Consider the following 26,480-nt stretch of genomic DNA (forward strand, 5'->3'; position numbering starts at 1 on the left):
TTGGTTTGTTTATTGACACAATGACCCATTCACACCTCTATGAGGCTGCGTTTAGTGCACACATCAAGTTTCACTATATTTAAGATCTTATAGCCACACAGACAAACAATACACAAAGCGATTATGTAAAGAGTCCTTGTGAAATAGAAAATAGAGGCTAAAATAAGATATTTCCAGTCCATTACCATCCTCCCCAGAGTGAAGACTTCCTCTCCTCTGAATGCTCTCATTTTCCTTCAGAAGGCCGTGACCCTTCCTGCATCCTCCAGGCTTTCTTTGCTCTCTTTCAGCGGCAGATCCCCATCACCCAGTTGGATCTCCACTTTGTTCCTCTTGGCGAACATCTGGCATATCTCCAGGAAGGTTTTGTTCTTTGTCTCAGGGACCACCAGCCAGATGTAGATCAGCGTGACCAAACAGATGAAGGAAAAAATGATAAAGCTGTAGGAGCCCAGACCTCTCTGAGGGGAGAAGGAGAGAGATAGGGAATGTGATCAGTGTGTCCTCAAGATGAAACCTTGCAAATATGTTAGCCAGGAACAGTTGGTTGGACATAAACAGCATCCAGGGTGAGGGGAAGTGGGATTTGCATGCTACTTTTGTTGGAATGTTCTTTTTTGGTTTCAGTAACTCAAACAAATTCCTTCGTGGTTTTTGTTTGAAGATGACGTCTTGATATGAAATAAACATGCCACAAGCATAAGGGTTGTGTTTATCTCTGAGATTTCACCATTCAGTCCTTTGGAAAGGACACTGATGAAAGTGTTCCTAATAAACAGGGATGAATGCTACTTCTTCTAAAAGAACATCACACTTGAGTATTAGACTAAGATTGGCCTGTCAACTAGTTGTGTCACAAAATTATACTTGTACGTCCAAGGGCTAAAATGAGATTTGAGGTGAGTGTCGAGAAACTTCACAAGATAAATGTGAAAAATGCCTTCGAGCGTCAAACTCTGCAGAGACGTCATTCTGCACAGTGAAGGTCCATTATAAGTGTTGTAACAATGAGCAAAACACACTGGAACACTGAAAAGCAAATCTAAATATACGCAAGTGTAATGATGTGAAATTCTTTGTGTAGAGCCTTTCAAGTTTGGATATGAGACTTGGATTGGCGCCGTTTATATTTACTTTGTTGATAAAACGACTTATATTGCATGGCCTATTCAGTAATGTCTATTATAATTTTCAAGGAATAGTTAAACAATATGACTGTACATTAAATATTAGGGAACACAGTTAGCTCAGCAGACTCGCCTGGCGGGAGCAACATTGGCCAATTTGCACCATAAAACTTATTGTCATATTGTCATATTAATACAAAATGTAATATCTTTTTAGTTTAATACTTACTAAAAACAAACATAAAAATTACAAATTAGGGTTATGAGTGAGACTATTTAGTGTCTGAGAGCAGTGTACCCAGTGGCGTAAGTTCGTGCTGTTGTGACTTGCTGCCTCTTTGACTGTTTAAAGGCACGACGGCTAGCTCGGCTCCAGATGTGCTCAGTTTGTTAGGCGTGACAGATGTTGTGCCTGGACTAGCATATATGATAAAGTTTTGTCATACTATGGAATAGAAACTTGACTTTTGACATCAATGTACATATTCGCAGCAGTTATCAATGCATGTGTATGACAAAAATACCAAAGGAATTTATAAAAATATTCATTTAATTTATTAGTTTTTAATAGTTTACATTTAAGGTCAAATAAGAGCATTCTTTTTTTCAAGATTGCGACTGACTATTTCACAAAAACAAAAAAGGAACCGTGATGGAGCCTTTTCGAGGGCAAATATAGCAAATGGCATCCTTTGCTTTAAGGGCTTCTTCCTAAATCCTAAACTATACTTCTCTCTTGGTCCTAAGCTCTGCCCATTACAACATTGGAGGTCCTGTTTTCTCCCCCCCCCCCCTCCTTATTTCATTGGGTTAAATTAAAAGTCTGCACATTGTAAGACAGACATACAAGACATACATAAGTAATACAAAACAAGATATAAATGATCATGTCAGGATATTGCTTGGATTGCCTTGTTGTTCACACTTAAAAAAACATCTAACTAATCTATTTCAAAATAATAAATCTTTCATTCCCCCAATGTAAGAGTTCTTAGAAATAATGTAACTGACCTCTAGGAAGGGGAAGACGAGGCCAACTGTGAAGTTGGAGAGCCAGTGGACGGAGCCTGCGACCATGAAGGCAGCAGGCCTGGCCGACTGCCTGAACATCTCAGTAGTCACCACATAAGGAATGGGACCTAAAGAGACCAGATGTGGTTAACCAACAACCAAAACACTTGAGACACATCATTACTCCTCAGGGTCACAGTGAAGATGTTCATGTCTCAGACGACTGAGTGGAGATTTGCAACATGTATCATTACATGTCTAGGCTCATCCAAACAACACTTTGGCTAATGGAGCACCCTGTTGTCATTAGTGTAGGTGTAAATAACCACTAGCGGGGTCAGACTCACTGGGTCCTATGGCGTGTCCTATGACGTAGATGATGACACAGGAGATGCTTATGTAGGGCATCCATGTCACGCTGTCCTGTCAACATAAAAGCTGTAGTTATCATTACCCTGACATGCTGATGCTTTCAAACAGGAACACACACATAACAACATCTCTGTTCTGGCTGCACTGTGTGAGGATTCAAACCCACTGGCCTGTTGAACGTAATGTCTGTCTGAAGATCTTGGATCCAGGTGAGATTACAGGGTTACAGGGGGGACAACACTGGTATTGTGATTGTCTAATGACCGGTGTTTTCTCATACTTTAGTGGTGGGCCACTCTGTTTTTGTGTCATGTCATCACATTTATTTTCATGTCATCACATTTATTTCCCAGACCAACTACAACATGTAAAAAGTATTAAGATTACCGTCCAATCAAAATTGTTGTACAGTGACGCATTTCCTGTTGTTTTGTTATTTAAAGGCCAGGTTTTCTTTTACCATCATCAGATCTCCACATACACCTTTTTAACCCTCATTCAATTCAATTCAGTTTATTTTATATAGCCCAATATCACAAATTACAAATTTGCCTCAGAGGGCTTTACAATCTGTACACATACGACATCCCTGTCCCAGGACCTCACATCTCATCAGCTCCTCACCTTATATACCCTTATGCCTTGTTCATGTTATGTCAGAGATATCATAGTTATAGTTTTCCCACTTGTAAATAATGTTAATGTCAACATCCAAGTTGTAATTACGGCTCGGAAACTTAAAAACTATATACAAAAATACCTGAAAACCGAGCAAATATTGACCCCTTACATCGGCCAAAGATCAGCCTTAAATGTAATCAAACCCAAATTGAATGGATATGATGTTATAAGGTTGACGATGCAGTAAGTAACTAGAGCCAGTCATAATATCGTGCACTGGGGCCTGTCGTAACTACATAACTGGTTTGAGACACTCTTGACATAAAACAGCAGATTATGTTTAGATACTGAACCACTAGAGGAAAGCAGAGGAACATGTTGAGGGTGTGAGACACACAGAAGCTTTCACATGGTACCTGGAAGATGAGTGCGACAGTGAGCAGCACACAGGCTACACAGCAGATCCCAAACCCACAGAGGAGGAGCAGCCGCCGTCCCGAGGCCTCCACGATGAAGACCTGGTGAAACAAACTCCCTGTTCAGCGCTATTGTCTCCTGCTGATATGATCAAACAACAGAGGGTAGATATCAACAGGGTACTTACAGCAGCTATGGTCATGAAGACATTCACTGCACCTGTTCCCACAGTGACGTACTGGATATCATTCTGCTGGACTCCTGCACTGGCATATATGCTATCTGCATAGTAGTAGATCTGACGAGGGATAGAAATGCATTATAACTAAATAATTAGCTCAGAGTTGAAGAACAGAGTTAAAACACAAGAAGGAGGATGCAACAGTAGTGTAGCTGAAAATACATTACAGAGGAAATTGTTGTTTAAACAATACATCCTGATATGTTTAATCTGTAACAGAGGTAGTGCGGTCATCAGTGGGTCAGGAACGAGGACAACATGCCAGGCTCACCGCATTGACCCCCGACAGCTGCTGGCCCATGTTCATGACGATGATGGAGACCAGCTGCCAGCGAAGGGAGCGCTGGGACAGCAGGCTGAGCACCGACAGGTGTCCCTCGGCCCTCTCCGACTGGCCCTCCAGACGTATCTCCGAAAGCTCTGCATTTACGTCTTCCATGCCACGCAGACGCTGTAGCACTTTCTTTGCTGTCTCCTCATCTCCTCTTTGGATGAGCATGTACCTGGGGCTCTCTGGGAAGAAGGGCAGCAGCAGGAGCTCTATCAGGGCGGGGATACCGGTCACACCCAGCATGAGGGTCCAACCTGGATACACAAGGCACGGTCCTGAGACTCCTCAAATCAGCTTCAACAACTAACGAAGAAGGAAGCCAATCATTTACCTGTGGTGTTGCCCAGGATGTGTCTCATGCCCAGCACTTGTGCACTAAGGATGCCAATGGTGATGAAGAGCTGTGGGATGATGCCAAGGGCTCCCCTCAGGTTTTTGGGAGCAAGTTCTCCCAGATACATGGGAACCACGTTTGATGAGAGACCTGCAGACAAAGAACTTAGGATACATTAAAATGACTTATGATATGTATAAATCCTGATCACTTGAACAGTATATCTGACCTGCACAGATGCCCACTATAAACCTAGCCACAATGATGATCTCATACGACCTGGCAATCTCACTGACTCCCATCATCACAGCGGGCGCGATTGAGAAGATGTTGTTGAAGAGGAGGGTGCCCTTCCTGTCGCAGGGTAGATGCAGTTAAAGTCATGTTAGACCAACAAGTAGACACCTCTTATCGTGCATGATACATGTGACCTATTACCTCCCTAGTTTGTTGACCAGAGGGGCCACCATCAAGGAGCCAAAGAAGCCTCCTAGCGGGTACATGGACACAGAGAGAGACCACAGCAGAGTTAGGAAGTTCTCCTCCATCGGTCGGCCGTAACGCTCCATGTAGGTGGTGTTATAGAACTGCTGCATGAACTGAGAGAGCAGGACAACACTGATGGAAACACATCAACATACGAGTGACACTGGACTCTATATCACTGCATGTTACAGTAAAGCTTGTGTTTCTTTGCTTGGGTTACCGGTGATGGAGAGTTGATCACAGCCACATTATAACCATACTGGAATGATGAGCCAAATGCAGATATGAGCGTTGCCAACACCAGCACCACTGTTAATTGCTGTCGGGGGACATTATTGCACTATGTAAAGCCTCTTTTTACAACACAAACATCACCCATCGTGATTACACCACATTTTTACACAGCATTTTCGTCACAGAACAATCAAAACAACCTGTGATGTGATGGTGGTGATAATCACACCTGGTGTGTCACTCACCCCTCTCCTCTCCACAGGCTTTCCCGACTCCTCGTTTTCCGCCATGGTTGTGTTTGGACTCTCTTTCAGCAATAACAAGAGCACACTTTGTTCTTACGGCACCACTGCATTCTGTCTGCCCTTTGGACACCAGATCAGAGAGCGGAGCAGCAGTTTACGGCTTGGCTACAGTTATCGTGTTCACGTTGCTGACTGTGCCCTCAGGTTCAGGAAGTTTGGGATTCAATACATTCAAGATATTTGATCCTGCCCTATAGGCTGAATGTTAGTATCTGATGCTTTTATTGCACTGCACCCTCAACTAATTTGGTTCAATTGATGACATCTCCAGCTGTCATTATGGAGTTATGTTATCATCAAAATGATAAAGACATGAGTTTCTGTATTGCTTACCCACCTGCAGGCTGGATTACAGGATAGATGTTATACCAGAATGACGACACAATGCTAAGATCACAACATCAGTGTTGATCCTTGAACAATATGAGAAAGTATCTATTCTCACGGTAAAGACAGGTCATCTAACACTGGTTACTGAATAGATTCATTTTCTATGAAAAGAATAGCACACCTGCAAATCTCTATGTTTACTTTGCCTTCAATTTGTCATGTGCAATGGCTCTTATCTCTGGAGCTGAGGCTGTTTGCTCTTAAAGCTGGAACTAGGCTAATAAAATGGGTCTGTGTGTCAGGATCTGTAGTTATGTGTCGTGTTTCCTGTTTTATTTAAGTCCCCGTCTCTCGTGTCCTCTGTTTCCCTGCACTTCCTGTCCCTGTGATTGTCTGCCATGTCCCTGATTGTTTCCTCCTGTCTAATCAGCTGCACCAGCCCTGTGTATTGAAACCCCATTCGTGTCATTCCCCTTTGTCAGTTCGTCTTGTTATGATCACTATAGATCAAGTGTGTGAGTCTGTCTTTTTGATTCTTCTGATTGGAATTATTCTTGGAGTGAGCAATAAAGTTGCCTTTTTCCAAAGTTGTTTGGGTTCAGTTCCTGTGGCTACACACAACACTGTGTGTAATTAATGCTTGAGGTATATAGGAATAAATAAAGGTTAGAACTATTTATGCTGAGAAAGAAATATGACAAAAGGTTAAGTGTTAAGCAGGATGAGCTGTCAGAACGAAAGTCAACTTTTTTTGGAAAGTCACTTATTTATATATCCATTCAGTAAACTAATAAACAAGAGAGCGGTTTGATTTGTTTTAAATACTTAGAATACTTAGATCCAACAGACTTTTCTGCATCTAAATTGTGCTTCTAACAGTTTAACAGCGACGTCTGCCAGCAACATGGAAAAGAACCGTTATTATATCCTATTCTTTTAAACCACAGTAATGGGCCAAGTAAAAGTTGATTATGTGAAGTGGTTGCAATATTATCAGTTAACGGTTGGAGGAGCTCAACATTCAGAAAAGAAGAAGAAAGACATGTCTAAGGTGCAAAGTTTAGTTCCACTGTGTCACTTTAATTGTCACAACCGTCACTAGACGGTAGTGCTTTTTGTTGTCTTGTCACTTCCTGTTTTACTTTGAAATCATCCTCCTGTGTCATGTCTGCTGTCTTTACTTCCTCATATGTGATTACCTCTCCCTGCCCTGATGTGTTTCACCTGTGTCTCGTTAACTCCCCTCCCAGTGTGTATATATACTCTGTGCTTCACTTGTCTCGTTGCCAGTTCGTTTTTCTTCACCTGTGAGTCAACTTACCAGCGGTTTTCCTGCCTGATATCCTGTTCTGATTCCGACGTCCCTTCGTTTCCGAGTAAGCCCGATCCCTGCCTGTACCTCTGCCGAGTTTGACTGCCCTCCTGTGAATGACCCTGGACTGTTTACGTTGACGATTCTACTCTCCCCTGAGTGAGACAGCTGCTCTCACCACAGCGGGTCAGAGCCTTGCCGACCGGCCTCAGTCCCTCCCCAGTTACATCGGGAGAACCTTCGGCGGTCCTTCTCCAGAGACTCTATCCTGTTGCAATATTACCTTTATCAATAAAGGAATCCTTGTGAACTTTACTCTCTGCCTCGGGTCGTGCATTTGGGTTCTTTCATTAGTGCTCCGGCGTGACATTAATATTTTACAGCCTAATTATTATTACCAGTAACCTCTGGCTTGGTGAATCGAGAGTTTCTGAAGTTTTCCATGACACTTCTAATCTAAATACACTGGTGCAGCTCTGAATGATTGTCCATTACCTTTGGTGGACAGTGTGTTTAAGAGCTGGCTCTAAGAACCACTGACGCAGCCAAATGAACAGCCTGTCTTGTGAAAAAATGTACTTCCATTATCTTGACTGGTGAATGGTCACCCCGTGCAGTGTAGTGCAACCCTCTGGTACTCTTTAACTTAATGAATTAAGTGGGCAGAGAGCCAGCGGGGGAGACAACATAAACCCCTTCCTTAAGTGTTTCCACAAGCTCCAGTTACTTCAATGTCAGCCAAATCTCACAACCGACACAATGGATTAATTCCTGCAAGAAATACAGTAAATGTCGATCGTCTGCCGTCCTCAATGACAAAAAACTTGGCAGTTTTAGATGTCATCAGCATAAACAGCATTCACTTCCTCCCATTTGCCCAGACCTGGTATCCAGTGCTCTGTCAGTGTTATCGATGGTCCTGAGAGAACGACCTCTGCACCATTTCACATAACTTGAGACCAGAATTACCAGAATAGATGGACCTAGATTGAAGGAAAACACTTTATTCCGTAAAAAACAGTGTATTTATGTTTTTAATATTTCTAGTATAAACAGCATAATGTCTCCATGTTCTGGAAATATCATGTGAGAACTGCCCTCATAAGAGCACAGTGTTGTTTTACTGGAGTAAAAAGTCTGCCTGACATGATATAAAGGCTTATTACAATGCAAGGTATATTACTCCACTTTCTATGATGCCATCTTCACAAATCAAACAAGGGCCTGCCCTCTGTGCGAGTCAAACAGACAATAATCACTTGAGAATAAAAGATAATTGGCTGTCAACAAGGTGGAATTTCTCCACAGAATAAATCTAATTTCAATGCAGCTGAGACAGACTCATTAAAACTCAATGGATCTGAGACAATATTTCAAAGGGCTGAAGGAACTGTGGGAAGTGGCACTCTAGTTGCGAGCCAGGTCGGTCCCATGAGCCCCGTGGAGTTCAGTGGGTTCACACTCCTCGTTGGTATGCGTTCGGCCTGTTGCTCAGTTGGGGGAGCGGGAGCATCGGGGGTCAAAGGAGAAGTGAGGCTCACAGGGAAGGCTCAGGTTTCAAGGAGGAAGGACGGCATGTGATGAAAGATCACACATCCTGACCACGATGACGAGTTCATTTTGGTGACGCGTCAAACACTCATGCAACTAAAGTCTGAAGAAAGTTAGGCAAGTATTGCTCTCTGACATCAAGGGAGTTAATACTGGATGTGAGCATTAGATATGAATGTTTCTATATGTTAATGTCAAGTTTAATGTGTTTAAGTGAATTATACAGTCTGTTCTCATATCATGACATTTTCTTTTCTTTTAGAGACAATTAGATATAATCAAGTTTCTTGCACATACATCTTTTAAACATACCCAAAGTTATATTGGACATGAGTAGGAATTTTATTTTGGGGGAATTGAAGTTACATTGCAGAACATATTAAAAGGGATCTACTCAAAATGTAAACAAACACAAAGAAAAAGGTGTAGCAGTAAGATGTAAAAAGCTTGCAGTGAGAAGTGAGGCTCACAGGGAAGGCTCAGGTTTCAGGGAGGAAGGACGGCATGTGATGAAAGATCACACATCCTGACCACGATGACAGTTATGACGAGTTCATTTTGGTGACGCGTCAAACACTCATGGGATTTTGCAACTAAAGTCTGAAAGGCAAGTATTGCTCTCTGATATCACGTGAGTGAATATCAGAACACATTGCAGAACATATTAAAAGGGATCTACTCAAAATGAAAACACAAACAAAAAGGTGTAGCAGTAAGATGTAAAAAGCTTGCAGTTTCCTCTCTTACGGCTTGAGTTATTTCATAAACATTCTTTGAACCTTCACAAAACACACTTGCAGCATCATTAACAAGAGTTTCGATGAAATTAATCCGAGATAATCCACTCTAACTGACATGAACACAAACTTTTTGCAACATCTATCAAGCCAACAGACCCTGATAGTCGAAAAATAAGATTACAGGTGGGTTCTCACTTAAAGCTTTCTGTGAAAGTTCACCATCACTGAGAATTGAGTGTATCACTTAAAGTGAGAATGCTGTACAGATACCAAAATGTGGGTAACACCCATAAATAGAATACTGGAATACTCACTTTAGCTAAATAAAAGCTAAATATGCATTCATTTCACAGTGACATCAGAATGTAATTGAACTTTTAAAGTTTGATGTGCAGCCCATCTATGACGCCACAATATTCACGTGGAACATATTCAGCATGCCACACTCAAACTCCATCAAATGTTGGTGCAGAGCCAGGCAGTATCCCCCTCATCACCCAAAGTGCAGACATGTGACTTCTTGTGACACAGATGTGCATGCACCTGCAGAATATCCAACCTTCTTTGCAGACACTTTCTGTAATGAGGTTAAATGTGAAGCAGAGACCTCCATCACGCCCTCCACCTGTGCCTGTCTTCTTGATCCACAGAACATCATCGATCAGTCCTGACCCGACTGGTGCTGTCCTCTTCCCTCTGTGTGGAGGTGTCCTGTCCAGGCAGCAGCCGCTGAGGGGCGCCATGCGAGGGCTGCTCGCCTGCTCGATACTTGGAGCAGCAGCAAAGCGCGGCGCAGAGGCGCGTGCGGATTGGCCGAGTAAGCAACACGAACATGATGCAGTTGGCTGCTCCCTGCGAGGTGTTGCCAATTCCCTGTTGGGCCCAAGCAGTTATAGATTATGACTTGGATTGAAAATGTAACAAAACCGTTTCATTTCATTATCTGACAAAGTGATAACGTCATATTATGAGTTCAGCTAATGACTGTCATAAGAGTGTTTTATTTTACTGCAATAAACACAATTTCTTATGAACTATTGTGTTATTATTATATGAAATGAAATATTGTATACACACAGTAACACAACATTATTTATAATGGATTAAACTTTCTTTATATATATATATAAAGAGACAGTTTAATCCATTTGGAAAAGTTTATTAATGCTACTTTTTAGATGTCCAAACATATAAGTTAACACAGGAACCGTTATGATGAATATGTGATGATTCACAGACTTGACAGCATGCAACCACGTCATCACACGTTTAACAGCACATGAACAACCCACACAGGTATGTTATCATACACACAAAACAAATCTAAAGGGGGATCAGTCTCACAGAAAAGAGATACATTTGAGGTTAGTAATTGAGAAAATTAGCAGACACCGTTGGTTTAAAAGAAACTTGAAACTCACATGTAAGGTGACCAGCACTGGGTTCAGTCTGGCTGGGGAGCCGGCCAGCAGCAGTATGAAGCGCACTGTGCTCCAAATGCGCAGGACGATGAAGATGACGGGAATGAGTGTTAGCTTCATATCAGCCATGGAGGAGAAGGAATGGGACGGAGGCCTGTTGGCCAAGATGGGACGGTACTCAGACAGAGCAGCATGCTGCGTCAGACACACAGAGTGAGACCAGATTTCATAATAGAAAAAATAACAAAATAATGATGTTTTGATACACAAAGCAGAAACTGAAAGAGAATAAGATGTGTGGAGGGTAGTAGACGTAACTTAAAAACAAGAAGTTGTGTCTCTTATTCCCTCAGTTTTAATGTGCTCTTTGTCAGCTGGATATTTTCAAAAACAGACAACTTGGAGGCCACAGGCCAGCAAACTACTTTTTTTTGTTTGTGAATTCTTGTCATTGGAGAAAGAGAATTTTAGAAGATGTTGTGTTATTTTGTACTGCACTTGCATGAATGAAAGAAAATGGCATGTGCATATCATTCGTATTCGTTTGTGTATTTTTCTGGTGATCCAAACACAGATGAATATTTTTTAATTCTAAACATGTTCTACTTCTTAAAACAAATTAACAGTGCAGCTATGGCTGAAGTATGCACTATCTTAATGGTTTATAGTTTTAAATATCTAGAATGTATTATACACATCCAATATTGTTTATTTGATATAAATATAATTCAAAGTGGTGTTTTTTTTTTCTTCCACTGCTCATGCCTTAGCAAGTGGGTGTGATAAGAGCAGTGAATATAATCTGCAGCTACATAGAGCCCATGTAGCTGGCAGGCATCCTCACCGCTATGTGGATGTGCCTCTTGATGAGGATGTAGAGGACAGGCAGGGTGAGGTAAGCCAAGAACTCCCAGATCTTTCCAGTCAGCAGCATCCACAGGACCCGGTCTGGAGCGTGGATTCTGACCCAGCACCAGCCCACCGACACCTCTGATGCGTCATAGCCAATTTTGTTCAGGGACACGGCTGCAACAGTGATGGCCAGAGGGACACCCCAGCTAGAGCACAGAGCAGAGGGTTGAGAGGATTAAGCAGAACTTCTTCAAAAGATCAACTTCTTATCTTGAAACATCTACATAAAGTGTGTACAAAGATGTGTGCAGGGTTGCAAAGACATGTGAAACCATGTGATGGATTATATTGTGCTTAAGGCTTGTGTGAGTTACATCGTGCAGGGTCATACCACTTGTGTTGCTTTAGCTTTGTGCATCATAAAAACACTTAATGATTTCACTTTAAGAAGCAATGTTTACCCCCAAAGAATTATTTCTCATTTTAAAACATACATTTAAAGTATACAATGTTTGTGTGTGTGTGTGTATGTGTGTGTGTGCACAAGCCTAGAGGAATGACTCTGTTGTCTGATCTTCAATTCAATTGAACATTTGAGAATTCACAGAAGCAAATTTAGGATAACAACCACAAACGCCGCATTGAAGCGTACTCAGGGGTGAAAATGTTCTTGTGTCCAAAAATAGATCAATGACACAGCGCTACACCACAGCAAAGCGACTCCCTTCTTACATCTTCACAATCAACTTAGACAGAAGGAAAGGAAAGAAGGAAACCTGACACAAGGGATGAAACATGTGTGCCGATTCAGAGCGTTTTCAAATAAAGTCGAGCTTATAATAAAGCAAGTGGTTTGCTAAACTTGTTAACAACCTTCAAATATATGCTTGTGAAACCTTTTTTAAAGATGTGTCAGCTTATCAGCAACAGGTAAAAAGATCAAGTGAGGTGTGCCTGTCATGTGCATATTATACCCCTCACTAGGTACTAGCTGATCTTTTAAATCACTGTAAAAACAAATTACATTTGTGATCCATCCATATCTCTCAATGTGATTGTGTAATTTGTGTTCAGGTTTGCATTTGTCAACTTATACTCCATTTTACTCTTTTTAAATACTATTATATCCCTTTTTACATTGCACTGTGTTGATTTAGATCTAGTCTTAATGCCTTATATGTCTCATCTGAAGCTCTTTGAATTCCTTTGTTGTTAAAAGCTGGTGTTCAATGCACTTGCCTTGTCTTGTGAAAAAACAGGTTAGGGCCATTTTACTGAGACATCAAGCCCATTTAAGCACATTAGTTAATCATTATGAACCAGAAATACAATGTCAACTTCAAGTTAAACGGCCAAATACCAAGTTAGTTTGTGCCTCCGTAGTTTTATGAACATGAAGTTACAGATGATGTTGTTGGTAGTAATTATATCGGAAAAATCACGAGCCCCTTTGGGTGACACGCCCCCACCGCAATGGTGTTACCATGGAAACGAGGCTCTCAGGGCGGTAGTGAGGCACATTTTGTAGTTTTAAAATTAGTCTCTCTTTTCTTTTTAAATAAGCAAACTAGACAAGTATAACACGTAAACTAAGCAGACACAAACTTGTGTAGTTACTCTGTGTTATAGTTTAAGCAAGTAGGTGGACAACGTGTTTTGGTTTTGTCCAAAATCAATAATAATAATAATGCGATGTCAGCTCTGTTTCGAGCATTTTACTGTCCCATGATGCTTCACGGTACAGACTCACCCAACGTGATGAACCCGGGCTCATAATTCACCTGTAGCTTATAGTTCACATCCATTAAAAAGAAACTTAACCAACGCAACTTACTCACCTGACGAGGTGGAACAACAACACCAAGCTGTCCGCGACTCTCTGGCTGGACCTCACGATGAACACGTACAAGTAGACAGCAATGGCCACGGTCCAGAAGAAAGAGCTGGTGTTGGCGAAAGTGGATATGGCCCCTTGAGCCACGCAGCCCTGCGAGTCGGAGCGGAAAACCCTCCAGACTCCGAAGGCGTAGGAGACGGCGGACAGCCAGTCCGCCACCGACAGGTAGACCAGCAGTCTCCTCGGAGTCGTCCTCAAGTCCGACCACATAATGTAGGTGAGGATGATCAGCGAGGAGCCCACGAACGACAGCGCGCACGAGCACAAGACGACCACCTGCTCAGACAAGTACACAACTGTCTGATTTCCCTCTGCCATCGTGGTTGAGAGTGATTATCAGCGAACTATCATGCTGTGCATGTTTATTAATTACCACGGTCCCTCCGCATGTAAAGCCCGGCGAGCTAAATGACTTAATGCGCTTCGTCCATTGCTTTTGAGGCAGTCAAACAAACTTTTCCTTAACCCCTCCTTCCTCGCCTCCTCTCTCCTCGCTTCCCTTCTCCTGCACCCAAAGCAGAAGTCAGTCAGCTGGTAACGGGCTCATACCGGTCTATTTTTGGCTCCAATGCTTGTTACTTGTGTAAAGCTATGACAAATGTGTCACATAAAAACAGATGACAATTTGTAGTTTCCTCCATTCCAGGCATTAACAAAAAATTCTTTCAATCCAAGCATGCTAAACACAGAGCACTATCAGGTCATTTTCTTTTAGCAGTCAAGTGTAGAATAGTGCATCTGATTTTATTTTTATTTTAATTAGATTTTTTAGCTTTATTTATTAAAGCTTGGCTTTACAGTAAAAGTAATAAAGGTAATACAACAATTATATAGAAGAAATCCCATACAATTGTAAAAACAGAAAAGAGTACATAAAAAAACGTCATAAGCTAAGACAGTAAATCACTTAAAAGCACACGTGTGCAAAGTTTGAATTCATCAATACATTTAACGATATTAATGCTATTTCTTTCAGTAAAATCAAAGCAGCAGAATTGAAAGCTGGAAAGAGATGTTTTTGATAATGTCATGTCTGTTCTTGTGTGTAACTGTATAAAAGTGTCCCAAAAAAATACAATATAATGTGCACTCCAGTGAGTGATTTAGGTTTTCGGAGACACACACACACTAAACGCAGACGCAGCTGAATGCAAAGTGCACTCCTGATTTAAGATCCCAAATACAGCCTTCGTCTACAAAATCACATAATCTGTAAATGATTGGAATGATTTAAGGAGTATCAAAATTGTTATTCAAAAATATGTTATTTATAAAATAAATTAACAGACTGCACATATAAGTACACATGACTATGTTAATACTAATATTAAGGTGGTATATTAAAAACCCTGTGCTCTATTGCTAACTGAACAGACTGAATCCTAAGATTGCATTGCTTTACTTATCCAACATGTACGCTTTCCAAGAAAACCTGAGACTGTCTCAGCATTCTGGGCAGTAAAATACTTTTTTAATTAAGTTATTATACAAATAGAATTACAATGTGCTGCTGGTGGTCACCTTTTACCTCAAAGTAAATGTCCTTTTTATCAAGCAGTTATTTGGAATCACATACTAAAGCCCAAAATAAAGTGCACATTTGAGACATTGTTTTGATTAATGAGTAATGTCTGCCGTGCTTTGTGTCGAGCAAGTAAATCTTTGGTGTACTTGTAATCGTGGTAGCAAAGAGTTGAAGTGCACACAGATTTAAAGCCATAAAGCAACAGCCTTGTGTGAGAGCAGAATTTTATTGCTTCTGAATTGCTGCAGCCCCATGAAAAACTGCACGCTCTCTTTGTGTTTGCAGCAATGCAGGGGCACTCTGTCTTCTTTCCTGCAGTCTGCAGCAAACACATCTGCATTATCTTTATTCTGTGATTTTGTAGACAAAGGCTGTATTTGGGATCTTAAATCAGGAGCACTTTGCATTCAGCTGCGTCTGTGTTTAGCGCGTCTGTCTGTGAAAACCTAAAGGAGTGTGCACCTGGCATATAGGCCATTCTGCCTCATCTGCACTCATTAGGTCTCCTCTGTTCGCATGGCAACATCATTTCAAGTGTCTCAACGTGCTGCTTTTGCTCAAGTGTTTATACAACAATATATTTACATAATTACAAAGTGCATGTGTACTGTGAAAACAAGCAAGACCAATTCATTCATGTTTAAGTTATGCCACTTTTATTTACTCTTTTTGTTGTTTTTGCAAATACATCTTATGAAGATAAAGAAATCATAAAATTTGAACTAATACATTTGGAATCAACCACAATAATACAAAATACTTCATGAAGCAACATTATATTTGGTGACAAAAACAACGTGCATTTGCAACTGAAAAGTAGGACTCTGAAGTCATGTTAAGCCAAGCCATATTCTTTTAACGAAAGGGATTTTAGATGAAAACAAACGATGTAGGTTTTACGAGTGTTGCAGTGTTAAATTAACAAAAAGCATGCTGAAATGCGGACTTCTGTCACAAGATGGCAGCAGAGGGTCGTAAAAGTACAGTTTGATGCTTTGATCCAATTGTAAATACTGTAGATGCTGTTAACAAAAAGGCCATGCGCTCAGGTGATCTATCCTCAGTTAATTCTGTAGCAGGTTCTCACCTCCTGTTACTTCCTACAGTGTCATCACACGCGCAAAAACTTACAGATCACGAGATCCCAGGGCCTCTTATTGCAAAGAATTTCTGCGGCAGTAAACTTGCTGATTGCTTCGTTCTCACTCTCACAACAACCAGCTAAGACACTGCCAGAGAAACACCCACAGCAGCCGCATCCAACCGTCTGTCCCTCCGCCTGCCTCTCCCCTGCAGGATCCGGACTGGTATTTGTCGTACACCTCCACCCGTGAGTCTGGCACTACAGGCGCTCACACTTTTCATGCCCAGCTTCCTGGTGGTATTGGTTGTTGGAAGGCAATGGCCTCACACTAAAAGCCCCAGGGGGTGGCATGGTCCTATGCCAGCAGCTTGAAGCTCTATGAGAGAAGTAGGAAAACATAATTGAGTAACAATTGGTTCATGGAGTAAACCTAATTCGACATAATACATTGTAAAGTCAAATTAAAATGAATAACTGTTTCTTTTTGGGAATCATGCATTAAGATTAAAAGACGCAATGCCCTGCCTAACTCCGTTTTTATATGACTGCGATGCATTGCTAAGTCGACGCTCTGCTGCCCAAGGTGACCCAAAGCTAGTTCCCAAACAGATTCTCGATGCTCCGCTTGGCTTTTACGCAGCATCCCTTTAAGTGCACACAACTTGGCCAAACACAAACACCTAAGAATAGACTTGCCGTGACTCATGACTTTGCAACAAAAATCTGTGTTTGATTTAGCTGTCATCTAAATGTGTGTGTGGCTATCTGTTCACATAAGTACCATATATTGCAAGTACATGTGTGTTTATGTACCTCAGGGGCTATAATCCCCTTGCTATCAGTTGTGTTTGCTCGCTGCAGTGCTATTTTGGGCCGGCTGACCACTCCATACTGTCCTCTCCCTGTGGATTCTGCTTTGCTGACGGGACAACATGGATACTATGAACAATCTGCAGACACTAACACATGAAGGAACAGAGGGAGCTCTGAAGGATAGAGAGGTGTCGGGAGGGAGGTTTGGAATGCGTAGTCGGATGAACGTCCTCTATCTGGAGTATCTTTACTGTTGAAATCCAGCAGCAATGCTATTTGTAGCTCTCCATGTCTGCTTTGGGTGAATTTTTTGAGGCATTTCTGGTTGTATAACTGGAAATTCCTCGCTTTATGTGTAGTGAGAATATCTTGACCCTATTTGATGTCCAAAAAAAAGTACATTTTGATACTTCTAAAATAAATAATGTGTGATGCCCTGAGGCTGATGCTGACACTAAATATGTATTTGTCTGTCCGTGTCTTACACACACGGACACAAGTGATGTCCACTTGCAAACACTGGCTTTCACTTTGCCAAATTTGTCTCTTTGTTGCGAGCCAGAAGCTGCCCTCACTGAACACATGATGACAGGAATTCCTTCCTGCTCAGGGCTTGATGTAATCCCTAATACAGGATTGAGGAATGCCAGTGAAAACAACACCCTGCATGCTAAATGAATGAATGAGTGGCTAACTCACTGCATCACACAGCAAACAGCCGCAGCAATGAGCCTTGACTCTCAAACCTGTACACAAATACGTTCCAGGCTTCAGGGTTCAGCTTTACTGACGTTAATAACGTCTTACTATTTTTGAACTATTGGCCAAATGAAAAAAATTATGCGAGTAGAAAATGTGTCAACAAATATTAGTGGAAGGTGTGGATGAATATTGCGTTAATTAATATAGCTTTTTAGGTTTGCCAAGTTTAAAAAGGGTTTTATTTTTACATTAGGTATAAACTTAATTAATTCAATGGATTACTCATAAATCCTAAAATAGGCAATGGTCATAGTTAAAGTTCACGCCAGGTTCGACCTACAGATAAGTAACATGGTAGATATCCCATCACAACACCAGAAAAGACTTTATCAGATATATCAATATACTCTTAAATTGCATACCGTAACCCCAGACCCACCTACAGGTCCTGAACGAGCTCGGTCAAAACACATTCCCCATCAACCCTTCACGCTGTACTTCAGCACCTCGCTCCTCTCCGCTATGCACTGGTTGGTCGTTCCAGTCTCAGGTAACAACGCTCAAACACACGCTGCGGTCCCATTCCACCAACCTAATCATCTTATGGCTAACAATGACACCATGTTCCTGAACAAAGCTACACATGACAAAGCACACCGATGGCATGCCTGCTGCTGGAGCTTAGCCTCTCTTGAGGTTCAAGTATGTATATTGATTTTACTTTTTTAGTGTCAAGGTAACTATTCAAATCTATCGCTGGAGGTGTTTTAAGTTGATAGCAAATTATTAAAAGTAATAAAAGCCATTTATTTTCTATTTTTGTTTTTGGGGTGATAATTGTTTTTGTGAGCATTAATTATCAGTATTGCAGGCTGTTGTTTATTATATGGTTTTGAGTCTTCACTTCACCTGGTTACCAGAAAACAAAGTTGCCCAGTAACTATATGCAGTATTGACAACACAAGTGAAATACACAGATCATAGTACACAAGACACCAACTGATTATCATTTGAGCCCCATTCTAGTTTTTACCTCAGAGCTAATGAGTGTGACAACGTGGATCGGTAGTTAAGGTTGTCTTTATCTGCTTCTCTGTGTACTGAACGGTAAATGTAATCGTCCGGACTCAAACAATGATTTTCATTTCGAGAGCAGAAACTAAAATCAGCTCTGTCTCCCCTCCTGTATTTAACTAGATTGTTGCGAGACATGAGGAACTCTGAAGTCTTTATATCTATTTGGTCTCCGCTTTTTATGTGAAGGAGAGGCAGCCTGCCGGGTCTCCTGATGGAAACCGTCTTTCAGTCTGAACAGAAGGGAAAACAACAACAAAAACAGCTGTCCTTCTCTGTGAGGATCAAACTGGTCAGACAATGATGGCCGAGTCCCCGAGGGCATGTGCAATGGCCAGTAGTGGTGCTCTGTGCAGAGGTAACCGTGCCACTGGGTGAGTGGTAACCGCATGTTTGGCCGTATTACACTTCTCTGCATTCAGTAACCTTTTGTATATAGTTACCATGGCGTCATATTGGCATCGAGACTCGGCTTGGACGCTTTCATTTACTCTTTAATCAAATGACAGGCCGCCTTTATTAAGCAGATATAAAGGCCTTATTTCAGCATATTTATATAAACACTCTAATTAGTGTTTCTGAAGTTTTACCTTTTTAAAGTAAAGGAGCACTGTGCTCCTCTTTGCAATAACAATTAACCTAGACGTCCACAGAAGTGCTCAGCTGTAATATTATTCGTCAGAGGCTTTTATCCACACTCAGCTTTGACACTCACCGAGCAGCGAGGCAGCCGTGGAGCTCCTCCATCCACGCTCATCTCCAGCACTCTGGCGTAGACGTCAACAGGAGTCTATCCACAGGTGCAGCAGGGTCACTTCACACTGGAACACTGTTGACCACAAGCCTCTCCTCTTATCCCCTCTCTCCTTCTGGCTGTGTCTCTCTGCTCCACTCAGGCAGTACAACAAGTCAAGGCATGTTCCAACATGCCACCAACAGCTGGACCGGGTGTATGAGCCTGCTCCTAGAACAGAGAGGGAGGAGCAGAGGATTAGAGAGGGGGGAAGCCCAGAAGGGAAAAAAAGAAGAAAAAACTGCATGACTCAGCCTGCTTTAATCAGTTAGCGTTTACTTTGAGCTCTTTAACACATGAAGGAGTTATTGTTTGAAGCTACATTAAGATTGATTTTCTGGGTGACGTGGTTAACTATATTTCTTTACAAAAGCAGAGGTGGTGAGATGAAGTGAGGGATGAGGGCAACTGACTGAAAACGCCTTGAAGAGAAGAACGTTCCTGCATTGGACTGACTTGTCAGTTCATCTTGTCATAGATCATAAAGAAGTACAGTTTGCCTTCAGGTAGAGACTTCTTTCTCTTCTCTCTGCCCAGCAGGCGAAAACATTTCTAGCTGATGAAAACAAATCTTCTCATTACTGGTAAGTTGAGAGGATGTAAGTCAAATGAATATCTACAGCATTGTTTTTCATTCATTCTCTTATTAGCAAGTAGTTCTGTTTTCTTTTTATCACAGCAGAGTTAATAGTTTACAGAAGCTGTAACTGGGCACCGGCACAGCATGCTGATGAACGCTGCTGATTCATCAAATTATCTCATGACCATAGTAGGTAAGGCCACATCAATTCCAGATGAAGCTCAACCGTATGAACTACATGACTGTGAACATCTGAGGGAATGCATTAGCAAAGATACTGAAAACCTGTAAAATATTCAAATTTTCGTGGATCTGTGATGTTTAATGTGAAATATTAATTTAAAAGCAACTCATTAGTGTAGCTGAGAAAGAACCCTTTATGTGATCCAGCAGAGAGAGAGAGAGAGATACAAATGTACATTTCTATTTAGCTTCTGACACACATTCAACCATATCAAATGTGCAGAATCATCACCATCCGTGAGTGCTAATTATGCAGAGCTGCTCTGATGCAAGCTGGGATTTTTACTAGAGGAGGGATGATGCCAGTTCATCACTGCTGTAGTGGAAGTTGATCACTAGGCAGATTCTGGGTGCAGCGGCAGGAACCAGCTCAGCAAAACTCACCTGCTACAATATGGCCTCAGTCTGGCTGCCTAAGCATCTCTAGAGCCCTGTACTGTACACCCCTGGTGCTGCTCTCCACTGCAGCCGGTCAACAGACTGATGACCTTATCAATAAAACAGCAAAGTCACTATGATGTTACGTCCAGAAGGAACTCAAAGCTGCTGCAACTAAAAAAGCTGTACAACTTTGTAAAAGTGCAGAAGAGGCGTATTTGCCTGCAGATACGTGTTTAATTTATTGGAAGTGGTGATGCGGCACTGCACTGCTCAGCAGCGCTTCGACAAAGTGCCAGCAGTAGTTTCACCAACTGAGCTATCGGTTTGCGAAAGCGGGAAATATGGACAATCGTGCTGGCCCGCTCACAGGAAATTATTTTCCGCACTTTTAGCTAAATAATCAAATAAAAGTGTAATTTATTCATCTTCCTACCTGGGACACATACTGCAGCTGAGGCCTCACACTTGCATCCGTGTTAGTCGGGGGAAATCAGGGGGAGGAGGGAGGAGGAGCCCCTAGCCCAGCAAGTTCAAAGCTTGCTGCATTGATTACATCATCGGAACTGGAGTGCTGGAACGGGACAATGCACCATCGGTGGCTGGGGGGGGGGGGGGGCAACTAACTAATCTCTCCATTGCCTCCCTGTGGAGCTTCATGAGCAGTGTGTGTGTGTGTGTCTCTTTCTCCTCTGTCTCTTTACTCAGCCTAGTCCGGTCTAGAGTGAGACGGCCTGCTCTCCCTCATTTACCACCACTGTGTCACGTGACTGAAGGACTATCTGTGTCTGAGAGAGATTGATGTGCAGCCCAGTGCTTCTGCCAGCCAGGCTGCAGGAACTCAGCTGCTGCAGGATACTGCAGGATTGCTGCTCTGCTGCTGGCTCACTGGCTCCTGCTCTCTCTCTCTCCTTTCTCTCCCCCCCTTCTCTAGTCACTCAGGCAAATTGCTCAAGGAGGATGGTGAGAGCATGTGCTGCATACTTTCTCAGTAGGGGAGAGGGTGTGAGTGGAGGAGGGAGGAGGGAGGCGGAGGAGGAGGAGGAGGAGGAGGCAGAATCACAGAGGTGCAAAGCATGCCGGTGATGCGCTGTACTGGGCAACTGTACCTCTAAAAGAGACTACAGTAGAGAAATTGGAGACGAGGAAGGGGGAGGGAAGAGGAGGAGAGCGAGTGGGGGGTGGGGGGAGGGCAGAAGTGAGGTGCAAGGAACATCAGGTGAGTGCGGCAATTTCCTTTGCTGGCAGTGCAGCACCCCTCCTCAGTGAAAGTGTGAGCAGGAGAACTGCAGATGTTCCAAAATGATGTCAGGCTCCGGATGTGGTGCGGACCTGATGTACAGTTTGCTATCACTCGGACCCCTCGCACTAGCCTGTCTGCAGTGTGGAGAAATCCAAAGGCCAGAGAGATGCTTTGCACTTCTGCCTCACAAAGCTGACGACGCAGGGCTGGCTTTTTCAAGGTCTTAGCACAGTTACCTGAGGTGAACTCAGAGCAGACCGAGAAGACATACAGGCCAGCTGATCCGTCTAAATCCATCATCCAGATGGGTTTCGGAGCACATTTCGAACTGACTCACTTTAATATGTTGTTTTTTCGCCCACAAACTATTTTTAGATAGCCTTTTTAAAAAGACAATGCAATATGGCATAAAAGACATAAGCAGCAACACTGACTTTTAGGGTATTAGAGTATTTCTGCTCTCAAGCGATTTTTTCTTTATAAACGCATGGACAAACACTTCACTACAAACAAACTCTCTAAAACTCTGCCTTGGTATCCACTTTTGGGATGGAAGAAAAGTCCTAGTAGCTACAGCACAACTTCATTACTGCACCACAGCTCCCCTGTCCCATGCAGGCCACTGTAGCCTCATTCTCATTCCCCCATTTACAGCGCTCAGACACCGACAGATCAGGACCACTAATACAATAGATCTTTCTCTCCGGTATCTTTCTGTCCAGCATCATATTCACACTTAACACATGCTGATAAATACAAAACCACGAGCACCAGAAAAAAAAGTATGGAGTCCGGACTATGTGTATTCTTCTCAAAGCCAAGTCAGCAAAGATGAAAGTCCTCTCTAGTGGAGGAAACTCTTTGCGTCCTGGTTAGTCTATTTGTCCTTGTGTCAAATACAGAGTCTTCTCAACCAGCCGCTATCTGAAACGCCGGCTGCTATTTCCAGCCTGTACCATGTGTTAAACATGGATGAGGGAGCAGTGGAGGCTGTCTGGCTGGTTATTATTGGTGCAGAGGAGGCTGACAATGTTGAGATAGAAGCAGCTGGGAGCTTCAACACTGCAGGCATGCACACACCGACAGACATAGACCAAGTCCCGTAAGGCTGATTTAAGAAGTGTACCATCCTACACAAAGAGATAGACACATAAGAAGACAATACACAAAGGTAAATAAGAAAAGAGAGGAAATGTTTACCCACAGATGAGTCCCGGATGGCATCGCACACACGGGGCCGGACAGGAGGAAAACTTCTCTGCACTCTGAGCCTCTTGGTTGCTGGTGATGTGCTTTCATGGCGCTGCAAAGTTGACTGCAGCATTGCCTCCTGAACAGAATGACATTGTTTGCTCTCTCTCTCTTCACTCCTCCTCCTGCTGTACGCGCTCGCTCCCCCTCCTCTTCTTTGCACGCTTGCTGGCAGCATAAACTGCACCGCTCAGCAGTGTTCCCCCACTGCCGCAGCAGATCCTGCATGAGCTCTGCGTATCTGAGTGGGATGGGACTTTTAAAGGGGAACGCAACCTCCAGGGTCAGTGTGTGTGTGCACATCCTCAGTCTGCCCTCCTCTCCTCTCTGTCCTCCTATGCAACAACCTCCCCTCCCCCTGCAATCCCCCCGAGAATTATCAGTGTAAAGGACTCTTCACAAGAGAGAGACCCCCTCCACGCACACATATCTCTCCATCCCCTTTTATTCATTTTCACACTACAGCAAAAGCTGCTTTGAGATATGAGTGTGCTCAAATCTCAATGAGGAACAGTTTGCTCTACAGAGAGGCCATCTCCTCTGGTGTGCTTTGATACTTGCCACAATATGTCTGAAATCTAATTTCCTTAAAGGGATTTTCATTAGGTATAAGTTGCAAAAAAGATTTGTTTGACCATTTAAGTAAAAAGTGACATGTAAGATTTTTTTTAAAGGTGCCACTGTGTCAAGCTAATTGAAGAAAATGACAGACCTGGTCACCATTTTTAAATAAAAATGATTGTCACCTGGTGATGCACAAAAAAATGTGGTTACTTTATTTTACCCAGAAGCAATCGTTACGAATCATATATCAATCAAGTATATGTCAAAAACTTACAAAACACGAGGCGCACCACAGGATTATTGCACAAAGACCGCCACACATCTCAACAAATGAGTTAGTGAATGTCGCTATCTAAAAGCTGCTATCTCAATGCACAAAGTTTCACAATTCTCAAAGGTACAAAATCCCCTTCTGTAAAGTGAAATGTCCTTAATCTGCAATCCCTATTACCTGCCTTTCATTACCCCACGGTGCAGTGCGCTACTGGTGCTATTCTGCAGTGCGCTAAAATATAGAAATATCTTGACCCACCAAATGTGTCTTTTGCGCGTTGCACAACTCTGTGAGAGTGAGATCATCCATCATTTAGTCAGCCTATAAGGTTGAGCTTCTCTTTCTGCAATGTCTTTACTTCACAAAAACGCACTTGCTAGTACCCTTCCCAGCTTTCAGGGATGACATTTGTGGTGCGCTGCATGGGCTTTGTATGGATAATGGTGACTTCATTATACATGTGTTTTAGGCATCAGCCTCTGCAGCAGTGCAGCGTTCTCTGCTTCTCACTGCAGGAGCAAGGCTTTTTGTCATGACTTTGTTCTGCCTGGGCCCCCACTTGAACCCTGTGATCTTTCATCCTTTGGTGCAAAATTAGGAGCTGCATGTATCACATATTAACCCATGAATCCATAACGTTACGTGTGTGTGCTTTCCTGTTTTAAGCACATTAGAGTTTGTGTTTTATATATCAAGGCTTTTCTCCCCTATTAGCTTGTATATCTGCCCTTATAAGATACGCCACTGCTAGAACAGATCGCTGAATCAGCAAAACTCATATAAAGGAACATCTCTGACTACCGGGGATCAGCTGCATGAAGCTGTCCATATCAGTCAGTGTCGGTATTAATCATAGGTATGCATCATGCAAATTATCCATCAGCTGAGAGCGAAACCTCGTTCTCTGCATGTACGATCTGCATGCAGTGCTGCTGCTGCTGCATCAGTCTGGCTCCCAGCATATGTTCTCTCCTCTGTACTCTGTGACACCGGGGAAAATGCCCCCGCCAGCATATCCCTCACATAGCCAACGCCATTCTCGGTAATGGCATCCCCTGTGATGAATAAGCCATGAGGAGGGGCCCTTTTACATGTCCTATTAAATTACCTCCCTATGCTTTACCTGGCTATACTGTCACCTCATCGCCTCTGGCTCCGCACTCTTCTTAATATTCTCTCCGGTTAGACCAGCCAAGGGCACGGTGTGTACATCTGTGTTAGGGCTCTTAGATCATAAGAATGGCGAAGTTTGGAGTTGAGTCATCTTTGCAGTTCATTGAATGTGTATATACACGACTCTCACTCATGTTTAGGATTTACATTAAGCTCTAGGAAAACTGCCTCGCAATTAGCATTTTTTTGCAGTTGATAGGAAATGTTTACCTAAATAGATGATTCTTTTTTTGTGCCTGGGATCATAGCAGGCCAGCATCATTATCTCATAAAACCTGAGCTATAACAAACTTGACATAATGCTCAGCTGAAGGAAATGTTTGAAAATAGCAAGTATGGACAGTCTTTGCATGTGCAGATAATCGAGTCGAGTCAGACCATCGGATGGTGAGTTTGAGTCTTTTTCTTCTCCTTTTTTTGCTATTCACAGCCCATTCCTCAGCCCATTGATCTTCCCAGAAAAGATAATAGGCACATTGATTTACAAGCTCAGCAGCTTGCTTGGTTTACACATCAATTCAGACTAATTCTCAATAGTCCTCAGTCAAGGAGGAGAATTGCCTTGACTGACGACTGACTTTTGAAAATCTGACAAGATGTACAATAAGAAAAAATATTTTGGTGTGCATGAATGATTATGTCGTTATAAAGGATATTCTCAGGGGGAATCTGACATTGACAATGGAAGATGTCAGAAGAGGTCATTGAGGCTAGATAGCAATTAATTAACATCTTTCTCCATCTGCTGACTTCAGTCAGTCTGGCACAGAGGTGGACTAAATGATGGGATCTGATTTTGTAGGAGGTGTGTGGTGTGTTTCACTGCACCAATGCTTCTTAGTTGATCTCATTTTGTAAAGCTGATCAGACTCCTCCCAAGGCCAAGTGGAGTGAAAAAGACACCGTCAACAGCAAAACAGGTCAAACGTGGTTGTACAGAAATGACTGTCAGCACAAAAGCTGTTTAACATTCAGAATAGTGAATTGATACAAGATGGATCATCACAAATATAATTTATTTTACTGACATGGAAACACTGTTTTCCATTTATCAAAGTGTCACTCCTGACATTACTCAAACATCATTTCAAAGATCCTGTTTTGAGCGGCAGAGCTCGGCATGTGAAACACATGAAGTGCGAGGAGTCATCAGTTTCTCCTTCAGTATATGAAAGAAATTGTTGTAAAAGGTCTGTGATGG

At 42.4% G+C, this 26,480-nt stretch overlaps 2 protein-coding genes across 8 annotated transcripts; both read right to left on the reverse strand.

The window, feature by feature from the left end:
- LOC117733785 (solute carrier family 2, facilitated glucose transporter member 5-like) lies at positions 1 to 7,408 on the reverse strand. Of its 7 annotated transcripts, XM_034537669.1 has the most exons (12): positions 7,131 to 7,408; positions 5,420 to 5,539; positions 5,161 to 5,259; positions 4,893 to 5,053; positions 4,684 to 4,808; positions 4,452 to 4,604; positions 4,061 to 4,374; positions 3,736 to 3,846; positions 3,548 to 3,649; positions 2,486 to 2,561; positions 2,139 to 2,266; positions 1 to 461 (listed from the first exon to the last, which is right to left on the reverse strand). In XM_034537669.1, the coding sequence occupies exons 2-12, from the start codon at positions 5,462 to 5,464 to the stop codon at positions 237 to 239; spliced, it is 1,539 nt and encodes a 512-aa protein (XP_034393560.1). In that variant the 5' UTR covers positions 5,465 to 5,539; positions 7,131 to 7,408; the 3' UTR covers positions 1 to 236. The 7 variants fall into 7 exon arrangements, with proteins under 7 accessions (XP_034393560.1, XP_034393561.1, XP_034393564.1 ...); XM_034537670.1 differs by lacking the exon at positions 7,131 to 7,408 and having other exon boundaries at positions 5,420 to 6,201; XM_034537673.1 differs by lacking the exons at positions 5,161 to 5,259; positions 5,420 to 5,539 and having other exon boundaries at positions 181 to 461; positions 4,893 to 4,944.
- A 1,547-nt stretch (positions 7,409 to 8,955) lies between these two features.
- gpr157 (G protein-coupled receptor 157) lies at positions 8,956 to 14,117 on the reverse strand. The gene is made up of 4 exons (XM_034537758.1): positions 13,524 to 14,117; positions 11,678 to 11,891; positions 10,834 to 11,028; positions 8,956 to 10,285 (listed from the first exon to the last, which is right to left on the reverse strand). Exons 1-4 carry the CDS (start codon positions 13,898 to 13,900, stop codon positions 10,067 to 10,069), a joined length of 1,005 nt encoding a protein of 334 aa, XP_034393649.1. The 5' UTR covers positions 13,901 to 14,117; the 3' UTR covers positions 8,956 to 10,066.
- Between the last annotated feature and the right edge of the window lie 12,363 nt (positions 14,118 to 26,480).

The sequence above is a fragment of the Cyclopterus lumpus genome, chromosome 7 (assembly GCF_009769545.1).
Source record: "Cyclopterus lumpus isolate fCycLum1 chromosome 7, fCycLum1.pri, whole genome shotgun sequence".
NCBI lineage: Eukaryota > Metazoa > Chordata > Actinopteri > Perciformes > Cyclopteridae > Cyclopterus > Cyclopterus lumpus.